Below are 17,261 nucleotides of genomic sequence, written 5' to 3' on the forward strand. Positions count from 1 at the left end.
CATCGACGATATCCTCGTCTATTCTCCTGACGAGACGAGCCATGAAGAGCACCTTCACCTTGCACTGCAGACCTTAAGAGAGAATAAGCTATACGCTAAGTTCAGCAAGTGTGAATTCTGGCTAAGGAGTGTGTCGTTTCTAGGACACGTGATTTCGAGAGAAGGAGTGTCAGTGGACCCAAGGAAAGTAGAGGCAATTACCGAGTGGCCGAGACCTAAGAATGCCACCGATATGAGAAGCTTTCTTGGATTGGCGGGTTACTACCGAAAGTTTGTCGAAGGGTTCTCCTCGATAGCCGTGCCACTGACGAAGCTCACACAGAAGAATTCTAAATTCATCTGGGATGACGATTGTGAGAAGAGTTTCCAGACATTGAAGGAGAAACTCGCATCCACACCAGTGTTAATATTGCCTGCAGAGAATAAGGATTTTACCATCTACAGTGACGCATCTAAGGAAGGTCTGGGATGCGTACTCATGCAGGAAGGAAGAGTGATCGCCTACGCATCAAGGCAGTTGAAACCGCATGAGCAGAATTATCCTACTCATGACCTGGAACTAGCAGCGGTTGTCTTCGCCTTAAAGATTTGGAGGCACTATCTCTATGGTGCTAAATGTGAAATCTTCACAGACCATCAGAGCCTCAAGTACTTGTTCACCCAAAAGGAACTTAATATGAGGCGAAGGCGATGGATCGAACTTCTGAAAGATTATGACTTGACCATAAGCTACCATCCGAGTAAAGCGAACAAAGTGGCCGATGCGCTAAGTCGGAAGGGCCGTGGCAAGGTAACTCTAGCGTCCCTCTCTGCCCAGCCATGCCTACAGGAGACCGTCAAGTTAAACCAGGATCGAGACCCGGTACTGACTAAACTTAAGGAGCAGGTCAGAGAAGGGAAGTCTCAAGATCATCAGATTGACGATAAGGGAATCTTGTGGATGAAAGGGAGACTGTGTGTGCCCGACAGTGATAACCTTTGCCAAGAGATAATGGCAGAGGCGCACAAGTCAAAATTCTCAGTCCACCCAGGCAGTACGAAAATGTACAGGGACCTCAAGAATAGTTTCTGGTGGAATGGCATGAAGAGAGATGTAGCTGAATTCGTCTCCAGATGTCAGGTATGCCAGCAGGTCAAAGCAGAACACCAGCGACCTGGGGGATTACTGCAACCTTTGGAAATTCCCGAATGGAAGTGGGAGCATATCTCCATGGATTTTGTGGTAGGATTGCCAAAGTCTAGGCAAAGCCACGACGGTATATGGGTGATCGTGGACAGACTCACAAAGACTGCACACTTCCTACCTGTCCGCATGAATTACAACCTCGACCAGTTGGCTTCACTGTACATGGACAACATCGTGAAACTGCATGGAGTGCCAGTTAGCATCTTATTTGACAGAGACCCGAGGTTCGTTTCGCGTTTTTGGAAGAGCTTTCAAGAAGCCATGGGAACGAAAGTACCCTAAGTACGGCCTATCATCCTCAAACCGATGGGCAAACGGAGAGAACCATACAGACCTTAGAAGATATGCTGCAAGCGTGCGCTCTTGAATTCAGTAGCAACTGGAGCACTCATCTACCCTTAATTGAGTTTTCTTATAACAACAGCTATCACAGCAGCATCGGAATGGCTCCGTACGAAGCCCTTTATGGAAGGAAATGTCGGTCACCACTTTACTGGGATGAAGTGGGAGAAAAAGCCGTGGTGGGACCCGAGCTAGTACAGATGACTGTGGACAAAGTTAAAATTGTCCGAGGAAAGCTCAAGGCAGCTCAAGATCGATAGAAGAGCTGGGCAGATCTTAAAAGAAGGCCTGTAGAATTCAATGTGGGCGAGAAGGCTTATGTGAAAGTCTCGCCTATGAGAGGAGTTGTCCGATTCAGTAAGGCCGGGAAATTGAACCCTCGATATGTTGGACCCTTTGAAATCTTGGAAAGAGTGGGCACGCTAGCATGCAGACTGGCATTACCACCAAGCATGTCAAGGATACACAACGTGTTCCATGTGTCCCAACTAAGAAGGTACATTCCAGACCCGAGTCACGTATTAGAAGTAGAACCGCTCGTGATCGAAGGGAACTTGGGAGAAGAACTGAAATACGAAGAAGTTCCTATCAGAATCGTGGACACCAAGGAACAAGTCCTCAGACGACGCATCATTCCCTACGTCAAAGTGCAGTGGTCCAATCACACTGAGCGGGAAGCAACTTGGGAAATTGAAGAGAAGGTGCGAAAGGAATATCCCTACCTATTTGGAGACCAAGCCAACTCCAGTTTCGAGGACGAAACTCCTCATAAAGAGGGAGGGATGTGAGAACCAAAAATTTTGTATATAATTAAATATTGTAGGAAAATTTTAGAACAATATTTTATCATTAGAATAATATTTGTATATGGGAAATAGTTGTTGGAAAATCTTTTGTTAAGTCAATAATATTACACCAAAGCATGCAAATTTCGAAATTGGGAAGAAAAATTTTTGCAAGATTTGAGTATCATACAAATTAAAAGAATTGAGGTGGGATATTGCTAGGGAATCTCGAAAATCCCTCCTAGATTAATTTCCTAGTTATGGTGATGGATAGATACTAGTGTGATTGGGAAATATATCATCCAAGATGGCTCAAAATCCTTCCCACCTAGCAACCTAATTTTCGAAAATATTGAGGGGCAAGGGATTAAGGAATGAATCTCATAAATTGGTAGCAAAATAAACTCATCATGGAATGATTTTCTTAGGAAAAAAATCGTGTGAATCTTGAGTGCAAATATGTGGGATTTTGATGCCATATTCAATTCCACTCCCCTCAACTATAAATAGGCCATCCCCTCACTCCACAAGACACCACAATTTCGAAATCCCCTTTGCTGAAATTCATGAAATTCAGCAGCCTCTCCATAGCCAAACTCTGCCCGAAATCCACTCAAAGTCGTCCAAGGAAAATCGCGCCGAAGTGCCGCCGAAGTGAGGATCAAGGAGCGACCTATCTTCTAAGCCAATCATCCACGTTTTTAGCATCAAATATTCGGTAAGTAGGCTATTTTTAAACTTTAGCATCGAATTTATGCATACATGTGTTCGATTTTTACAAGAAAAATAAATAGTCGAGTACAATCTTCTTTCTACTCTTTTCGTGTAATTGTCATACGATTTCAAAAGCACTGTGAGGAGTCGACTGTATACGGGAGGGAATCCCAACCACGACGTACCCTTACGCGGTGGGGGACATAACCGCTATACGGCCTTGCCCCCTAAGAGGAGTAAAAATTAGGGACTGACGTCAGTAAACCATAGAAGGTAGATGAGTCGCAGTGCTGTGTCGATGTTATACCTGTTTATGAAGTATATATGCAAGTCATGTTTTATTCTCGAAATTTATGCATGTTGTCTTTATTGTGCTCGATTTTTCCCTATTTACTGAGAATTCCCAAAATACTCACCCCCCTTTACAACCCTTCCCAGATAATCCCGAAGAAGAACTCGAGGATGAGGAGTCCGAACAGTTCTGGGGATGGTGAACGCTCAAGGAATTCAGTTTAAGTTATTATTAAGTAGATTTACGTTTTCGCATTAAAACTATGTCGTCTTATTTATTTTGGGAATTGTAAAAACAATGGTTATTTAATTTGAGATTATGATATATAAACTGGTTCGGTTTATACTGTGTTACAAGAGGCTTGTTGTTGCGATTGTGTGATTGTTAAACAACGCCGTGTCATTCCCGAGTTTCGGGGCGTGACATTTAAGTGGTATCAGAGCCGATCTCTCTTAGTACGGTGTGGTTCGGGGACGAACCAAGCGGAAGCTGGTGGGCATGTGAGGCCCGGGGCCGAAGAGGGCGGGGGGTGATCGCCGGTGCCATCAGTTGCACGGACAATGAGCGGCTCCTGGCAGGCTTCTAGGTGGAAGGAACATGAATGAACCGACCCACACGGGAATGAGAGGGATTCCGAGACTGTTCAATGTAATGGACTGTACAGTTGAAGAGGGCTTAAAAGATTTGATTGGTACTACTCATAACACGAAGGTGCATCTTCTTTTCGGTAGCTCATCACATAGGAACTCCAAAGTTAAGCGTGCTTGACTTGGGGAAATTTTGGGATGGGTGACCTCCTGGGAAGTTTTCCAGGGTGTGTGTGAGTGAGGACAGAGGACATAAGCACGCTGGAAAGACTCGTCTTGATATAGTGAGGATAGTCGTCGAATCTGGGACATTACATTTGTTGCATTATATATATATATATATATATATTATTTGATCGTAAATTAAGGGACGGAAATGGAAAAATTCTAAAACTATACAATAAAAAAATTGAACTTAAATTAAGGGACGGAAATGGAAAAATTCTAAAAAAAAATAGAATCTTATTTAATTGGGTGTCATGCAAAGTTCAATCAAGTCTTACGATTAATCATAACAGACAATTGAAATGTATTAGTGCAACGGTATATCTCCTGAAGTTCAAATCTGATTTTTTGCTTTTGCAATTGAAATTTTCTTCGAAAATTCAATATTAGCAGCACAGAAAATAAATTGTAAACCTAATTGTAGAATCTGATTTCATAATGTAATTTTTAGTTTCTTTTTCTTAGGCAAATTTCTAGTGTGCTTTGAAGATATTTAAATATATAAATATTGTAACATCTTAGATTCGGCGAGAATATTATTTCCAGCATGCTTATATCATCAATCATATGTGTCATAGGAAACTTTCCAGAGAGGTCACCTAGCCGCTCATTGTCCGTGTAACCTCTTGGTACCGACGATCACTCCACGTCCTCTTCGGCCCCGGACTTCACATGCCCACCAACTTCCACTTGATTGGTCCTGAGAATCACAGTGTATCTGAAAATGTCTGCTCTGAAAATGTCTGCTCTGATACTGAAACGTCCATTACGTTTTAACTTTAAAATACTACTAATTTTTTTTATTATCATGAAATTCGAACCTTCACTTAAAATAAACTCCCAACAGTTAAAAATCTCAAATGCATAAAAATCCATAAATCGTCAATCACCAAATCGTATGTCCAAAACTAGACTTCAAAATAAAGCATAAAATCTTTAAATAAATAATACTCAAAATCTTTACTTCAAAACTTTAACTACTAAGCTAATGCGGAAAATAAAGTCATTCGGGAGTGTACTACCGGACTCGATCCACTCAAGCGTCAGCGCCTCCCTCAAAATCATCATCGCCTGCAACCATCCAAACCTAGTGAGTTTAATGACTCGGCACGTTCTAACCATATGTAGCAAATAATACATATACAAGCACATGCATTTAAAAACATACTTTTATTTAAAATAAGCTAGCATAAATTTGTAAACGTAAATAAATTATAAATCATTAGATCGCAAAACTTTCCATCATCGTATATCATTTTTGGGTGAAGTTTGATCCTTGAAAGTGACTAGTTGTAATCATATCATCATGTGGTCGACTGATTAGTCTTAGCTACACCAAGTAGCTACGGGCGGGGCGTCAGCAACTCTCGTCACTGGGCCATGGTAGTGAGTGGACTTTCAACTGTCTATACGCATATGCGACGACCCGATCATGTTGCATGAGAACTGCACTCAATCCTAGCTGTGAAGCATCGGTATACAACACATATTCCCCTTGTTCTGTCGGCATAACTAGAACTGGCGTGGTAGTGAGTGCTTGCTTCAACTGATCAAAACTATTTTGACATTCCGGTCCCCATACAAATTTCACATTCTTATTCGTTAAGGATTTCAAGGGTACTGCAACGGACGAAAAACTCTTGATGAACTTGCGATAATAGCCATCTAAACCCAAGAAACTGCGGATTTTCGTTACACTTTTAGGCACCGGCCACTCTTTAACTGTCTCGACCTTAGATGGGTCGACTTCTACTCCTTCTTTCGAAACAATGTGGCCTAAGAATGCCACTTTCTTTAGCCAAAACTCGCACTTGCTGAACTTTGCATATAATTTTCGATCTCTTAATACTTGCAAGGTCGTCTTCAAGTGCTGATAATGCTTCTCTCGGAATATATCAAAATATCATCGATGAAGACAATAATAAACATATCGCTGGTGCATTAGTTAATCTGAATGGCATCGCCAAAAATTCATAATGCCCATGGCGCATTCTGAAAGCCTTGTTATCCACATCTGACTCCTTTACTCTCAGCTTATGATATCCCGATCGAAGATCTATCTTTGAAAATACCAAAGCTCATTGCAACTGATCAAATAAATTCTCGATTCTGGGCAACAGATACTTGTTCTTCACTGTCACTCTATTCAGTTCTCGATAATCGATAAAGAGTCTCATACTCCCATCCATTTTCTTCGCAAACAGTACCGGCGTGGCCCATGGAGAGAAACTAGGGCAAATGAATCTTTTGTCTAGCAGCTCTTGAATTTGATCTTTCAACTCTTTCATCTCAGTAGGTTCTAGACGATACGGTGCCTTAGAGATCGGCACAGTACCCGGCATCAACTCAATAGCAAACTCCAGCTATTTCTCGGGTAGAATGTCAGAAACATCATCAGGGAACACATCGGAAAGTCATTGACAAGTTCCACATCTTCTATCGATCGACTGCTAGTGTCGTGTATGGACATAGTACTAGCAAGGAAATCTTGGCAGCCTCTCCGAATAAGCTTCTTCGCACGAATACATGAAATAATATGCGGCAACTCTTTGTTCTGTGCAGCCTCAAAGATGTATGCTTTCCCATTGGACGGTCTAATAGATACTGACTTTTGCTGGAAATCAATAGTGACTCCATTAAGTGTGAGCCAATCCATGCCCAAAATAATATCGAACTCGGGCATTGGCAACACAATAAGGTCTGATCGAATGACATTCCTTTGCTATTTGTGATCCACGTCCTTAACCATGCTTGTAGATATCATATGCTCGTGCGAAGGCACCGTGACTCTGAATCCTGACTTCACGTCCTCCGGTAAGATTTTCAATCGTTTTACGAAGGATTCAGAAATGGAAGAATGCGTAGCTCTAGAATCTAGCAAAGCGTAGGTAGCTATACCCGCTAACAATATTCTGCCTGTGATAATATTTGCATTATACTCAAACAAGGCCATAAAAATTCAGAAATTTCATATCATCTAGGCCATTCTAGTTTCCCATTTTAGCAAATCAATCCCTTGATTTTCGAAAATTACCAAATAGCTTTCCAAATTTTTCGAATTATTGCAATGTAGTCCAAACATTCTAGGGTTCTTCAAATTAAGCCCACGTTTTTGCCATTTAACCCTTAAGATTTCGAATTTATGCAACTAAGTCCCCCAACATTCCCAATTATGGCAATCTTACCCTCAATAATTCGAATTATGTCAAATTCTTCCTCAATAAATTTCGAAAATATCTAATTTGCCTCTTAACTTTCTAAGTTGACATAATTCAGTCCCTAAATTCTCAATCCTCTACAATTTAATTCTAGCATGCATGCTTATAAATTCGAGCAATAAAGCAATATAAAACGCTTAGATAGCCGGAATACATGTAATAAGTATAGTGTCTGGCTCCGCTTGCTCAACATGCATCACATAATCCCTTCCAATCACGGGTTGCTTCTGCTTCGGGCAATCAGCAGCCTTATACCCATTTCCTCCGCACCTAAAGCACTTGTAGGTGCCCCACATGCACCTGCCAAAGTGATGGAGATTTCACTCCTTGCAGAACGGCTTCTCATCAGTCTTCGGGACGGATGCCCTCTTTGGCTGCCCCTGTGGTTGCTACTCATGCCCTGGCCTCTTCGGTGGTCCCGTAAAAGACTTCTCGCTCTACTGTGATTGCTACTGTGGAGGGGACCTCTTTCTTCACATCTCCCATTCAATGTCTTTCAGCGACTGCTTTGCCCTGAATGCCCTCGTAACAGCATCATTATAACTCTTCAGGTCTCCCAACAACACATCTCGATGTGCATTAGGCCTAAGACCATCCGGGAAATGTCTCAGCATTATCATTTGCGATTAGGGGCACAAAGTGACAACCCCTATCGAACTTCTTAAAAAACTCAGAAACATGCATGTTCCCCTGCCGGAGACTCATAAACTCTCACTTCAGTCTGGACCTCACGTCAGCAGTAAAGTATTTTTTTATAAAAGATCCGCTTGTAGTCGTCCCAAGTTAGGGTATTCAGATTCACCCCTCTCTCAGCTCCTTCCCACCACAGAGATGTGTCATCCTTGAATAAATAAATGGCGCATCGAACCCTATCAGCATCCACCATGTTCATATAGTGGAATATCACCTCCAACGTCCTAATCCACCCCTCAGCCATGAATGGATCAGTAGTACCAGAAAATCCTTCGGATCCATCCTCCGAAACTGCATATAAATATCATCTAGGAGACCTATGGCAGCATTCCCAACATACTGCTCTAGTAAGCAGGCCATCCCCTCGAACACCCGTGAAGCAGCATCCGGGGGTGGTAGAGGTACCTCCCCACGTCTCTCCTCATGCCTTTCCCCCTCAGTACTCATGGAAATAACACGTCTATGAGGCATCACTACTCACGTCGTCCAAAACACGTAACCAACATGCATTTAAATTTAAAATTACGTCTAGCTTCTTAATTAATGTATCATATAAGCATTTAAAACTCAGCATATAAATCTTAAAGCAGTAAAACTCACATTCTTGAGGCGTGACTTCTTGAGCTTCTCGGAGTGATAGTAACACAACCCTTCCGGAATCTTTCACTCTGATACCAACTGAAACATCCGTTATTTTTTAATTTTAAAATACTACTATTTTTTTTATCATGAAATCGAACCCTCACATAAAATAAACTACCGATATTTAAAAATCTCAAATGCATAAAAATTCATAAATAGTCAATCACTAAATCGTACGTCGATTTTTAAAACAATCCAAAACTAGACTTCAAAATAAAGCACAAAATCTTTAAATAAATAATAATCAAAATCTTTACTTCAAAACTTTAACTACTAAGCTAATGTGGAAAATAAAATCCCTCGGGAGTGTACTGTCGGACTCGATCCACTCAAGCGTCAGCATCTCCCTCAAAATCATCCTCCTCTGCAACCATCCAAACCTAGTGAGTCTAATGACTCGGCACGTTTTAACCATACGTAACAAATAATACATATAGCATATGCATTTAAAATCATACTTTTATTTAAAATAAGATAGCAAAAATTTCTAAGCGTAAATAAATCTTAAATCATTCTATCGTAAAGCTTCCATCATCGTATATCATTTTTTGATGAAGTTTGATCCTTGCAAGTGACTAGCTGTAATCATATAATCATGTGGTCGACTGATCAGTCTTAGCTACACCAAGTACCTGGGAGCGGGGCGTCACCAACTCGCGTCACTGGGCCGTGGCCAAAAATGGAAATATTATCGTTGGGCTCTCTCTGGGGCCTTTTCTCGTAAACGGGCTCCCTCTTGGGCTTTTTTCCTCACGATATCCCCAATCACATCTTTTATGTCACAGTCAATTCACATCCATCAAAATATTTTTTTCCTTTCCTTATTTATAAAAAGTTTTTTTCCTCCAACAATCGTAAAATAAAATTTTTTTCAAGAAAAATCGTACAGCTTTAGCATATATCGTAAAATACAATAATTTCACTCTAAACGTTTTAAAATATCATTTAGCATGTATTATGATTCCTCGGGACACTGCCAGAAGTTTCGAACTGCTTGGTACGTAAAATGACCATTTTACCCCCAGACTCCTAGTTTCTGGAGTTGACTTTTTCTTACCTTTCTCGACTCGAGCCTATCCCAAACCATCATATAAGCTTAAATTTGACTTCTAATATTTTTCTTAGACGTAAACCCGAACTTTTCAATTTAATGACTTAATAGCTAAACTGTTGGAACATTTCATGTTCACAATCTTGATTTTAATGTTAACAAAACTTGTTTATTTGTTTTTAATGAGTTTACCTAAGTGCGCAGAAATTGAAACTGATCAGTTACCAAGCTTAAACTGAAGCTATCGACACGGAAACTGAAAGTGCCAACTAATTGATCAAACTGGACCAGTACAATTGAAGTATCAAGAGCAGTTCTGAAACGTCTGTCTTTCTTAATGTTTAAACAGTACTAGAAATTTTTTTTTCTACCTCAAATTCGGCCATGTGCATGATCCCATAAAAATATTTTTCAAAATATTTTCATCATTTTAAATGTAAAACGTCAACCAACTAATATTTGAAAATCCAAAGAAAATATTCAAATGTTTTACCAAGTCTAAAAGCAAAATACGTGAAGTGTACCATCCTCTCAAAAACCACTCTAAAGCATAAATAAATGGTCTTAAAAATCTTTTAACGTAAAGTCGTAATCAAAATCATAATTGCGGAAAAAGTAGAAGCGTTGGTCCTCGGGTTGTGTGCACCTTCAGTCCAGTCAGGTCAACCATCAAGACCTCCCTCAAACTCACATGCATTCATCACACCTAGTGAGTCTAAAGACTCAACACACCATAATCTTGATAACAAGTAATACATATACAAATCACATGCCACGGTGAAAAATACTTGTACTTAAAATATCGTTTTCATTAAGATGCATAAAATTTAAACATAATATTTTCGTAAACATTTTCATGATTAATAAACTTTTCATAAAAACATTTTCATGATGACGTATCAACTTTAAACATAAACATTTTCATAAGCTTTTCATAAACATTTTCGTAAACCTTTTCATAAACATTTTCGTAAACCTTTTTATAAACATTTTCATATCACCCTCAACATATTTATGTGAACATGCATACTTTAAACCTCAATATTTTTCCTTTTCCTCATTCATAACATGTATCCTTTTATCATGATCATAAATATTTTTCCTTTTTATTGAATTCAGATCGTTAATTGTGACTTTCCTCAATCCTCAAAAGTCGATGGATCCATCTACATGAAACCACAATATTAGACGGCGGGGACATCAGCGACGTAAGATCGTCAACCGAGCCTTGGCCTATCCTCAATCATATCCTCATATCCTCAATAGTCGATGGATCCATCTACATGAAACCACAGTACTGGGCGGCGGGGATACAAGATCGTCAACTGAGCCTTGGCCTATCCTCAATCATATCCTCATATCCTTATAGTCACAATTACTTCACTTTCATCAATGTTTTCATGTTTTTCATCACTTTATAAAATCATGCAAGAATATCATTTTTCCTTTGAAACCAAGCATGCAACATGCATTTTAAATGTCAACTTTAAATTATAAAAATCCATGGACATTTAAAATCATAATTCCACATGTAAAATATCATAAACCTTGAAAAATAATCATAATAGCATAAAAACAGTATTTAGAGCACTGCCATGACTTTTACTAATTTTAGGTGTAAAAAGACCGTTTTACCCCTGGACATAAAATTCCTCTACTTTGACTTTTTCTTGAATTCATTGACTCTAACATGTCCCAAATAATTATTTAAGCCTAAATTAATTTTCTCATTATTTTATTTAGCTTAAATATTGGACCTAATCATTTATCTTTAATTAATTATTTTGACGGTATTTTAATCCCGAAAAATCCCAAACTTCAGGATAAAATTCCTAAACTTAAAACTTAGACTTTTAATATTATTTTAGCCCTTATGAACCATGGCTCGACCCCCGTGAGCCATGTTTCAAATATTTTTCTTTTAAAACCCTAACATACCTAAACTTCGACCCCGAGCCATCTTTCGATTTTCTCGAGTCACCCCCGAACCATGTGGACCCAAAACTTGACCAACATCCTAGAGTACCCTACTGAACCCTTAAATCACTTAGAAACCTTCTTAAACAAAAAAATGAAGCCCCAAATCCCAACCCCAAATCTGGCCGAGAACCCCACTAGTGATAGGACTCTCCCTTTTTGCTTCCAGGATCTTGCCAGCGAGCCCAGGCTGTAGAACCCGAAAATCAGATTACGTATAAGCCATGCATAATTGCTAATATTTAAATATAAAATGAATTTTTTTATAAATATATGAACTGTTTAATCATTTTATAATTGTTAAATCATGATTATTTATTTTAAGAGTAGATGTTTAGTTTTATCTTTTCAGGATAAATACGCGAGGTCGGACCTAAGTTTGGAGATTAAAGATAATATTAATAAGATTAATAATAAGAAAATATTCCTAAATTTAATTTAAGTCAAGGAATAATTTAATTTAAAGAAATAGAATGTTTTAGGATTTATTTAAATTAATTAAGAGCTAAATTATTAAATAAAGTTCTTTATGTTAATATTTAATTAAAGCTTAAATTAAAATGTGTAAACAAATGAAGATGAATTAACCTAGGTATAATATATTCAAGAAATTAATCATAGCATTTGAATATTTAAATTTGAGGTCATGAATGCCATGCAATAATCTAACCTAAAGTTAATGTGTAAATTCACTAAAATATATAATGATGGTGCTAAACTTTAAGCAATTAAAATACAAGATTTAATCAATAAGATACCATGCAAATTAGTAATAATAATTTTGGGTCCAACATTTAAAATAATTCAAAGGTTGATAACTCTCCATTCAAACCACTCCTAATTGCACTTCATGGAGTATTCATTCCCATTTTAATTCACCAATTAGTAGTAATTCAAACACAATATTACACCTCATTTCTCCCCAACTAATTACTAAGGAAATCATAGAAAATATACAGCAAAACAAGTGCAACAAAACCCACGGCCAGCTAGGAAGAGAAGAATAATTCAAAACCATTCCACTTCTTGACTTGTAACCTCCATCTTAATGCATATTATGGCCCTTTAACACCACTTATAACATTCCTCTTACTTACCCTCATGTCCTACACTCATATGCTCGAAATATCAGTAGGAATCAGCTGAGAAAAATCGTTAATTAGCAGCAAGGATAAAAGAAATAGAACAGCTACAGCAAGGTTGAAGAAACAATTCAAATTCTCACATGTAACTCTCAACTAAATGCAATTCAAGACTCATTTAACACCTCTTTTATCATGCACCTTCATTACCTAGCCTTCCCCACCCTTACATTCGAAATATCAAAGAAAACTACATCTGAAAATCGTGTAAGATCAGCACAAGAACAAGAAAGGAAATCCAACTCCGATTTCGTCGCTCGTATTCGTAGTATTGGTTTGTTTTGTTCAAAACAACTTCCAGGCATGTATATATTATTCCTTTGCTCTGAAATCAAGTTATATTAGCTATTTTAAATTAGTATATGTTCATATATCAAGTGACACAACGCAATTTGACAGCAAAACATTTTAAAGAAATATGTACAGCTTTTCGTTTTTTTGATGGTGCTTCACGGCTACTGTAATTTTGTTGGTTTCAGGAATTGCTTCAGTTCTAGGTTTCCATGGCTGCTTCTAGGAATGTTTTAGAGTGTGTTAGGGTGTTATTGGTCTATTGGTTTACATCCATACACGCACAAACAAAGATATGACAGCAACATTTTTTTTATGAGCACAGAATTTTGGGTTCACAGTTTCTGTCATTGGATTGTTCAAAGGGGTGTTCGAATCTTGGCTGTCCTAGGGACTGTAGCCATGGTTAGAGCCCTTCCTTATCATGTCTAGGACGTGACCAAATCATCTTTTCAAAGCTTGGTTCATAGATCCCTCAGATTTTTACAGAAACATGACAAGTGCTCTTCGGTTTTCAAAATCTGATTTTTTGGTGTGAGTAACTTTCGATTTTTTGAGATGTTGGATAAATTGTGGTTGGATCCTAGCCCGTAGCCATGTTTTATACAACGCTCCATCATGTCTAGATCAAGCCACGGTCGATTAAATGACCACTGGAACGACACAAGACAACCAAATATTTCATTACATAACACTACACCCCAAAGGGTGCTCTCGGGTGGGAGCTGTGAGTGTCTTAGGTAATGGCTTGGTTTGTGATTGGCTTTTAGCCCTTAGCCATTGTCCAAGCCATGACCTAGGATGTTGGTAAGAGTCCTTGGGCGGTGGTTCAAGCCCATGGCCGTTATTTTCAGAGTTTGCTCCACAAACAAGCAAGTTGCCGCTGCTGTATTTTCTGCTTTGACAGCAACAATGGGTCATGGTTTTGGTGATTGTTTGAGTTCTTGGTTGGCTTTTAGCCCATGGCCTTGGACTGGACACTACCTTAATGAGTTAGAAAAGTCGTGTTTTTGGCCGTTTGTGATTTGGTCGAGTTTAGAGGTCGTACGAGAATTTACGGGGAAAGGTGCCAAAATGACTCTCGAAAGTGTGTTTTATGTTTTTGGATTCTTTTCACCATTTTTCGTGTTTTACAGTTATTATGCATATTCTTCAGTGTGTTTGGGGTATTTTAATCATGGTTAAACGTCAGCTCTGGAAGTCTATCAACACTCTGTTCCTCAATAGCTAGTCCATCCATAGGATGATGTCAAATTCTGGCATCGGTAGCACAATCAGATCCGCATAAACAAGATTACCGTGCAGCTCAAGGTCTATATCTCGGATAACATTGGTAGCTGCCATCTCCTCGCCTGTTGGCAACACTACTGAAAAGGCTATGTCTAGCTCAATGGTCTTGATCTTGAGAAAGTTTGCAAAGACCTCCGAAATGAACGAGTGAGTGGCCCCTGAATCTATCAAGGCCTTGGTAGCGGAACCAGATATAAAAATTCTCCCTGAAAGAGCGGAACTCTAAGTTGAATCCAATAGCTACAAGAACTAAACTTATAGACATGCAATGGTCAAAGTTCTTCTAACTTAAATCTCCAAAATACTACTGAGTAGAGCATGCAATCCTATCACAGTTCTAAGTTCAATCTTAATCCTTATTCCCAAAACACGGAAATTCAAATAATAACTTAAAGTTTAAAGGTACTTGTCAACAACATAGTCTCCGGGTTGGTTTCCGCGGCATGGAGAGCAAAAACTCTGCCTTGGGTAGGCAGATTCCTCTGAGGGCACTGCAGCAACATGTGGTCTGGACTGCCACACTTAAAACACTTTCCTGAGCCAGACATACATGCTCCAAGATGGCGGCGTGAGCACCTGGGGCAGACTGGGTGCTCATAAGTCCTCGGGGCTGGGCGTCCCTGCTGCTGCTGCTGCTGGCCTCTGTTTCTAGGCGGTCCGTGAAAAGGCCTCTTGTTCTGCTGCTGATGATGATGAGGAGGAGGGCGGTGTGGTACCTGGACTGGGCGCTTGCCCTGGAGATCCCTCTCGATATCCCGCAGATCCTGCTCTGCGGCTAGGGCCTTGGAGACAGCAATCTCATAAGTAGCAGGGTCAGACACCCTAACATCCCGGCGCAAGATCGGCCGTAAACCCACCAGGAAATGCATCAACTTGGCTTTGGCATCATTCGCGATCAGGGGCACAAAATGACAGCCCCTCTCGAACTTACGGATGAACTCCGTAACCGTCATGTCTCCTTGTCTCAGGCTCCTGAACTCAGTGGTCAACCTGGTGCGAACTTCCTCAGCAAAATATTTGGAGTAGAAAACCTCCGTGAAGCGTGTCCATGAAAGTGTAGCCAAGGTCAAGGCTACTGACGCTCCTTCCCACCATAAGCGGGCGTCTCCAGTGAACAGATAGGTGGCACATCGGACTCGGTCTGCGTCTCCCAGCTCCATGAACTCGAGGATAACCTCGAGGGATTCGATCCATCCCTCGGCAATCATGGGGTCAGACGTCCCAGAAAACTCCTTCGGGCGCATCTTCATAAACCTCTCATAAACAGCCTCGGGCCCTGTCGGCCTGGCTGCGGCTGCGGCTGCAGCATTGTTCCCCGCAAACTGTGCGAAGAACTGTGTCATCCCAGCTAGCATCTGGGCACTCATGTCAGGTGGGGGCGGTGGTGGAGGTGGAGGAGGAGGAGGAGGAGGTGTCTGCCTCTCTTGTCTCTGATCGTCATCGTCCTCTCGACGGTGCTCGCCACTACCTCTCGGACGTCCTACTTGACGTCTAGGGGGCATACTGTTCCAAACATAACCCATACGTAACTAACATGCATAATTCCATAATTTATTTTAAATGAACACTGAAATGCTGAAAATCTGGTCGAAATTATTTCATGGAAGCATGCTGTCAAAATAATTCATGCTTTAAATAAAATGATGACCTGTAAAACTTACAGACCGAAGACGTGGCTTCGTGAGCTTCTCGTGGTCAGTAGTAGTGTAACCCTATACAGAACCACCGCTCTGATACCAACTGTAAAAGGCCCGAAAATTCTTACTTTGAAAATTTGCGGAAAATTAAAAATTTTTCTTTTAAAATAAATGGAGTGCCTCATCCATAAAATCAACTGATGAATCAAGTTCAATGTTTAAAAATATATATATAGCAGCGGAAGAAAATAAAGTTTGCCAAAAATAACAATTCAAAGAATGTCCAACAACTGGTAAAAATGTTTGAGTAAAAAAATGACATGTGCTGAAACTGAGGTCCTCAGGTGCCACTACTGCCGACCCAAGCTGGCTCACTGGTCCCCGCCCTCGGCCCTGGCCTCATCAGTACCTACAACAATCAAGTCTAGTGAGCCTAAAGACTCAGCATGCAAATATCGTAGGTAACGAGAAAATGTAATTTGCATGGATAAAATATCATGTCATGAGGCATACTTAAAATAACTTGTACTGAGCAATTATAATACGTGCATAACTGAACAGAAAGTCATAGTAAATAGAATGTTTGCTCCTTGGAGCGCTGTACTGAAATAACTGATAAAAATTTTCTGTTGAGATTATGGTCTACGCCTGTGGCCCCTGCACTGAACTGAACTGATCGGTAACTGGCTACCGGGGAGTATCAAACTGAACTGAGCTGACCGGTCACTGGCGACCGGGTGGTACCAAACTGAACTGATCGGTCACTGGCGACCGTATAAAATAATGCTCCCATAATAGTGAATTGACCACAAGCAATATCGCATAAATCTCAAAAATAAGTATTTTCTATTTTCATGCACGTAATATAATTAAATGGCATAATGAAAATATCCTGTATGTTTTACCAACTGGATTGGATCGCTCCCAGGCTCGCTGCAACCTAAGTATGCCATGAAAAATATGCAATAGCTTATACTTGACCAAACTATGCAATTAAGTTTGAAAATGCGACAATTACGTCTAACGACTTCGTATTTAATCATGACTCCGAACCAACCCGAACCAACACTGAACCGACGTATAGTCATGATTAAAATAAGCTTAAAATTATGAACTAATACTCCTAAAATGATGAGGGTCGAAATCTAGGTGAAATGGAGGCCAAAACAAGAAACGCTCTTTCGAGAGT

The 17,261-nt window shown here is 39.9% G+C and overlaps 1 protein-coding gene across 1 annotated transcript; it reads left to right on the forward strand.

Moving 5' to 3' along the window:
• The first annotated feature begins 1,863 nt into the window (after window positions 1-1,863).
• LOC142544281 (uncharacterized) lies at window positions 1,864-2,316 on the forward strand. The gene has a single exon (XM_075651342.1). The coding sequence runs from the start codon at window positions 1,864-1,866 to the stop codon at window positions 2,314-2,316; it is 453 nt and encodes a 150-aa protein (XP_075507457.1).
• Window positions 2,317-17,261: the final 14,945 nt, after the last annotated feature.

The sequence above is a fragment of the Primulina tabacum genome, chromosome 5, assembly GCF_025594145.1.
Source record: "Primulina tabacum isolate GXHZ01 chromosome 5, ASM2559414v2, whole genome shotgun sequence".
In the NCBI taxonomy this organism is placed as follows: Eukaryota; Viridiplantae; Streptophyta; class Magnoliopsida; order Lamiales; family Gesneriaceae; genus Primulina; species Primulina tabacum.

Excerpts from the sequence above, each read along its gene's own strand:
- LOC142544281 (XM_075651342.1), top strand. The coding sequence starts at position 1,864 with ATGAGAGGAGTTGTCCGATTCAGTAAGGCCGGGAAATTGAACCCTCGA.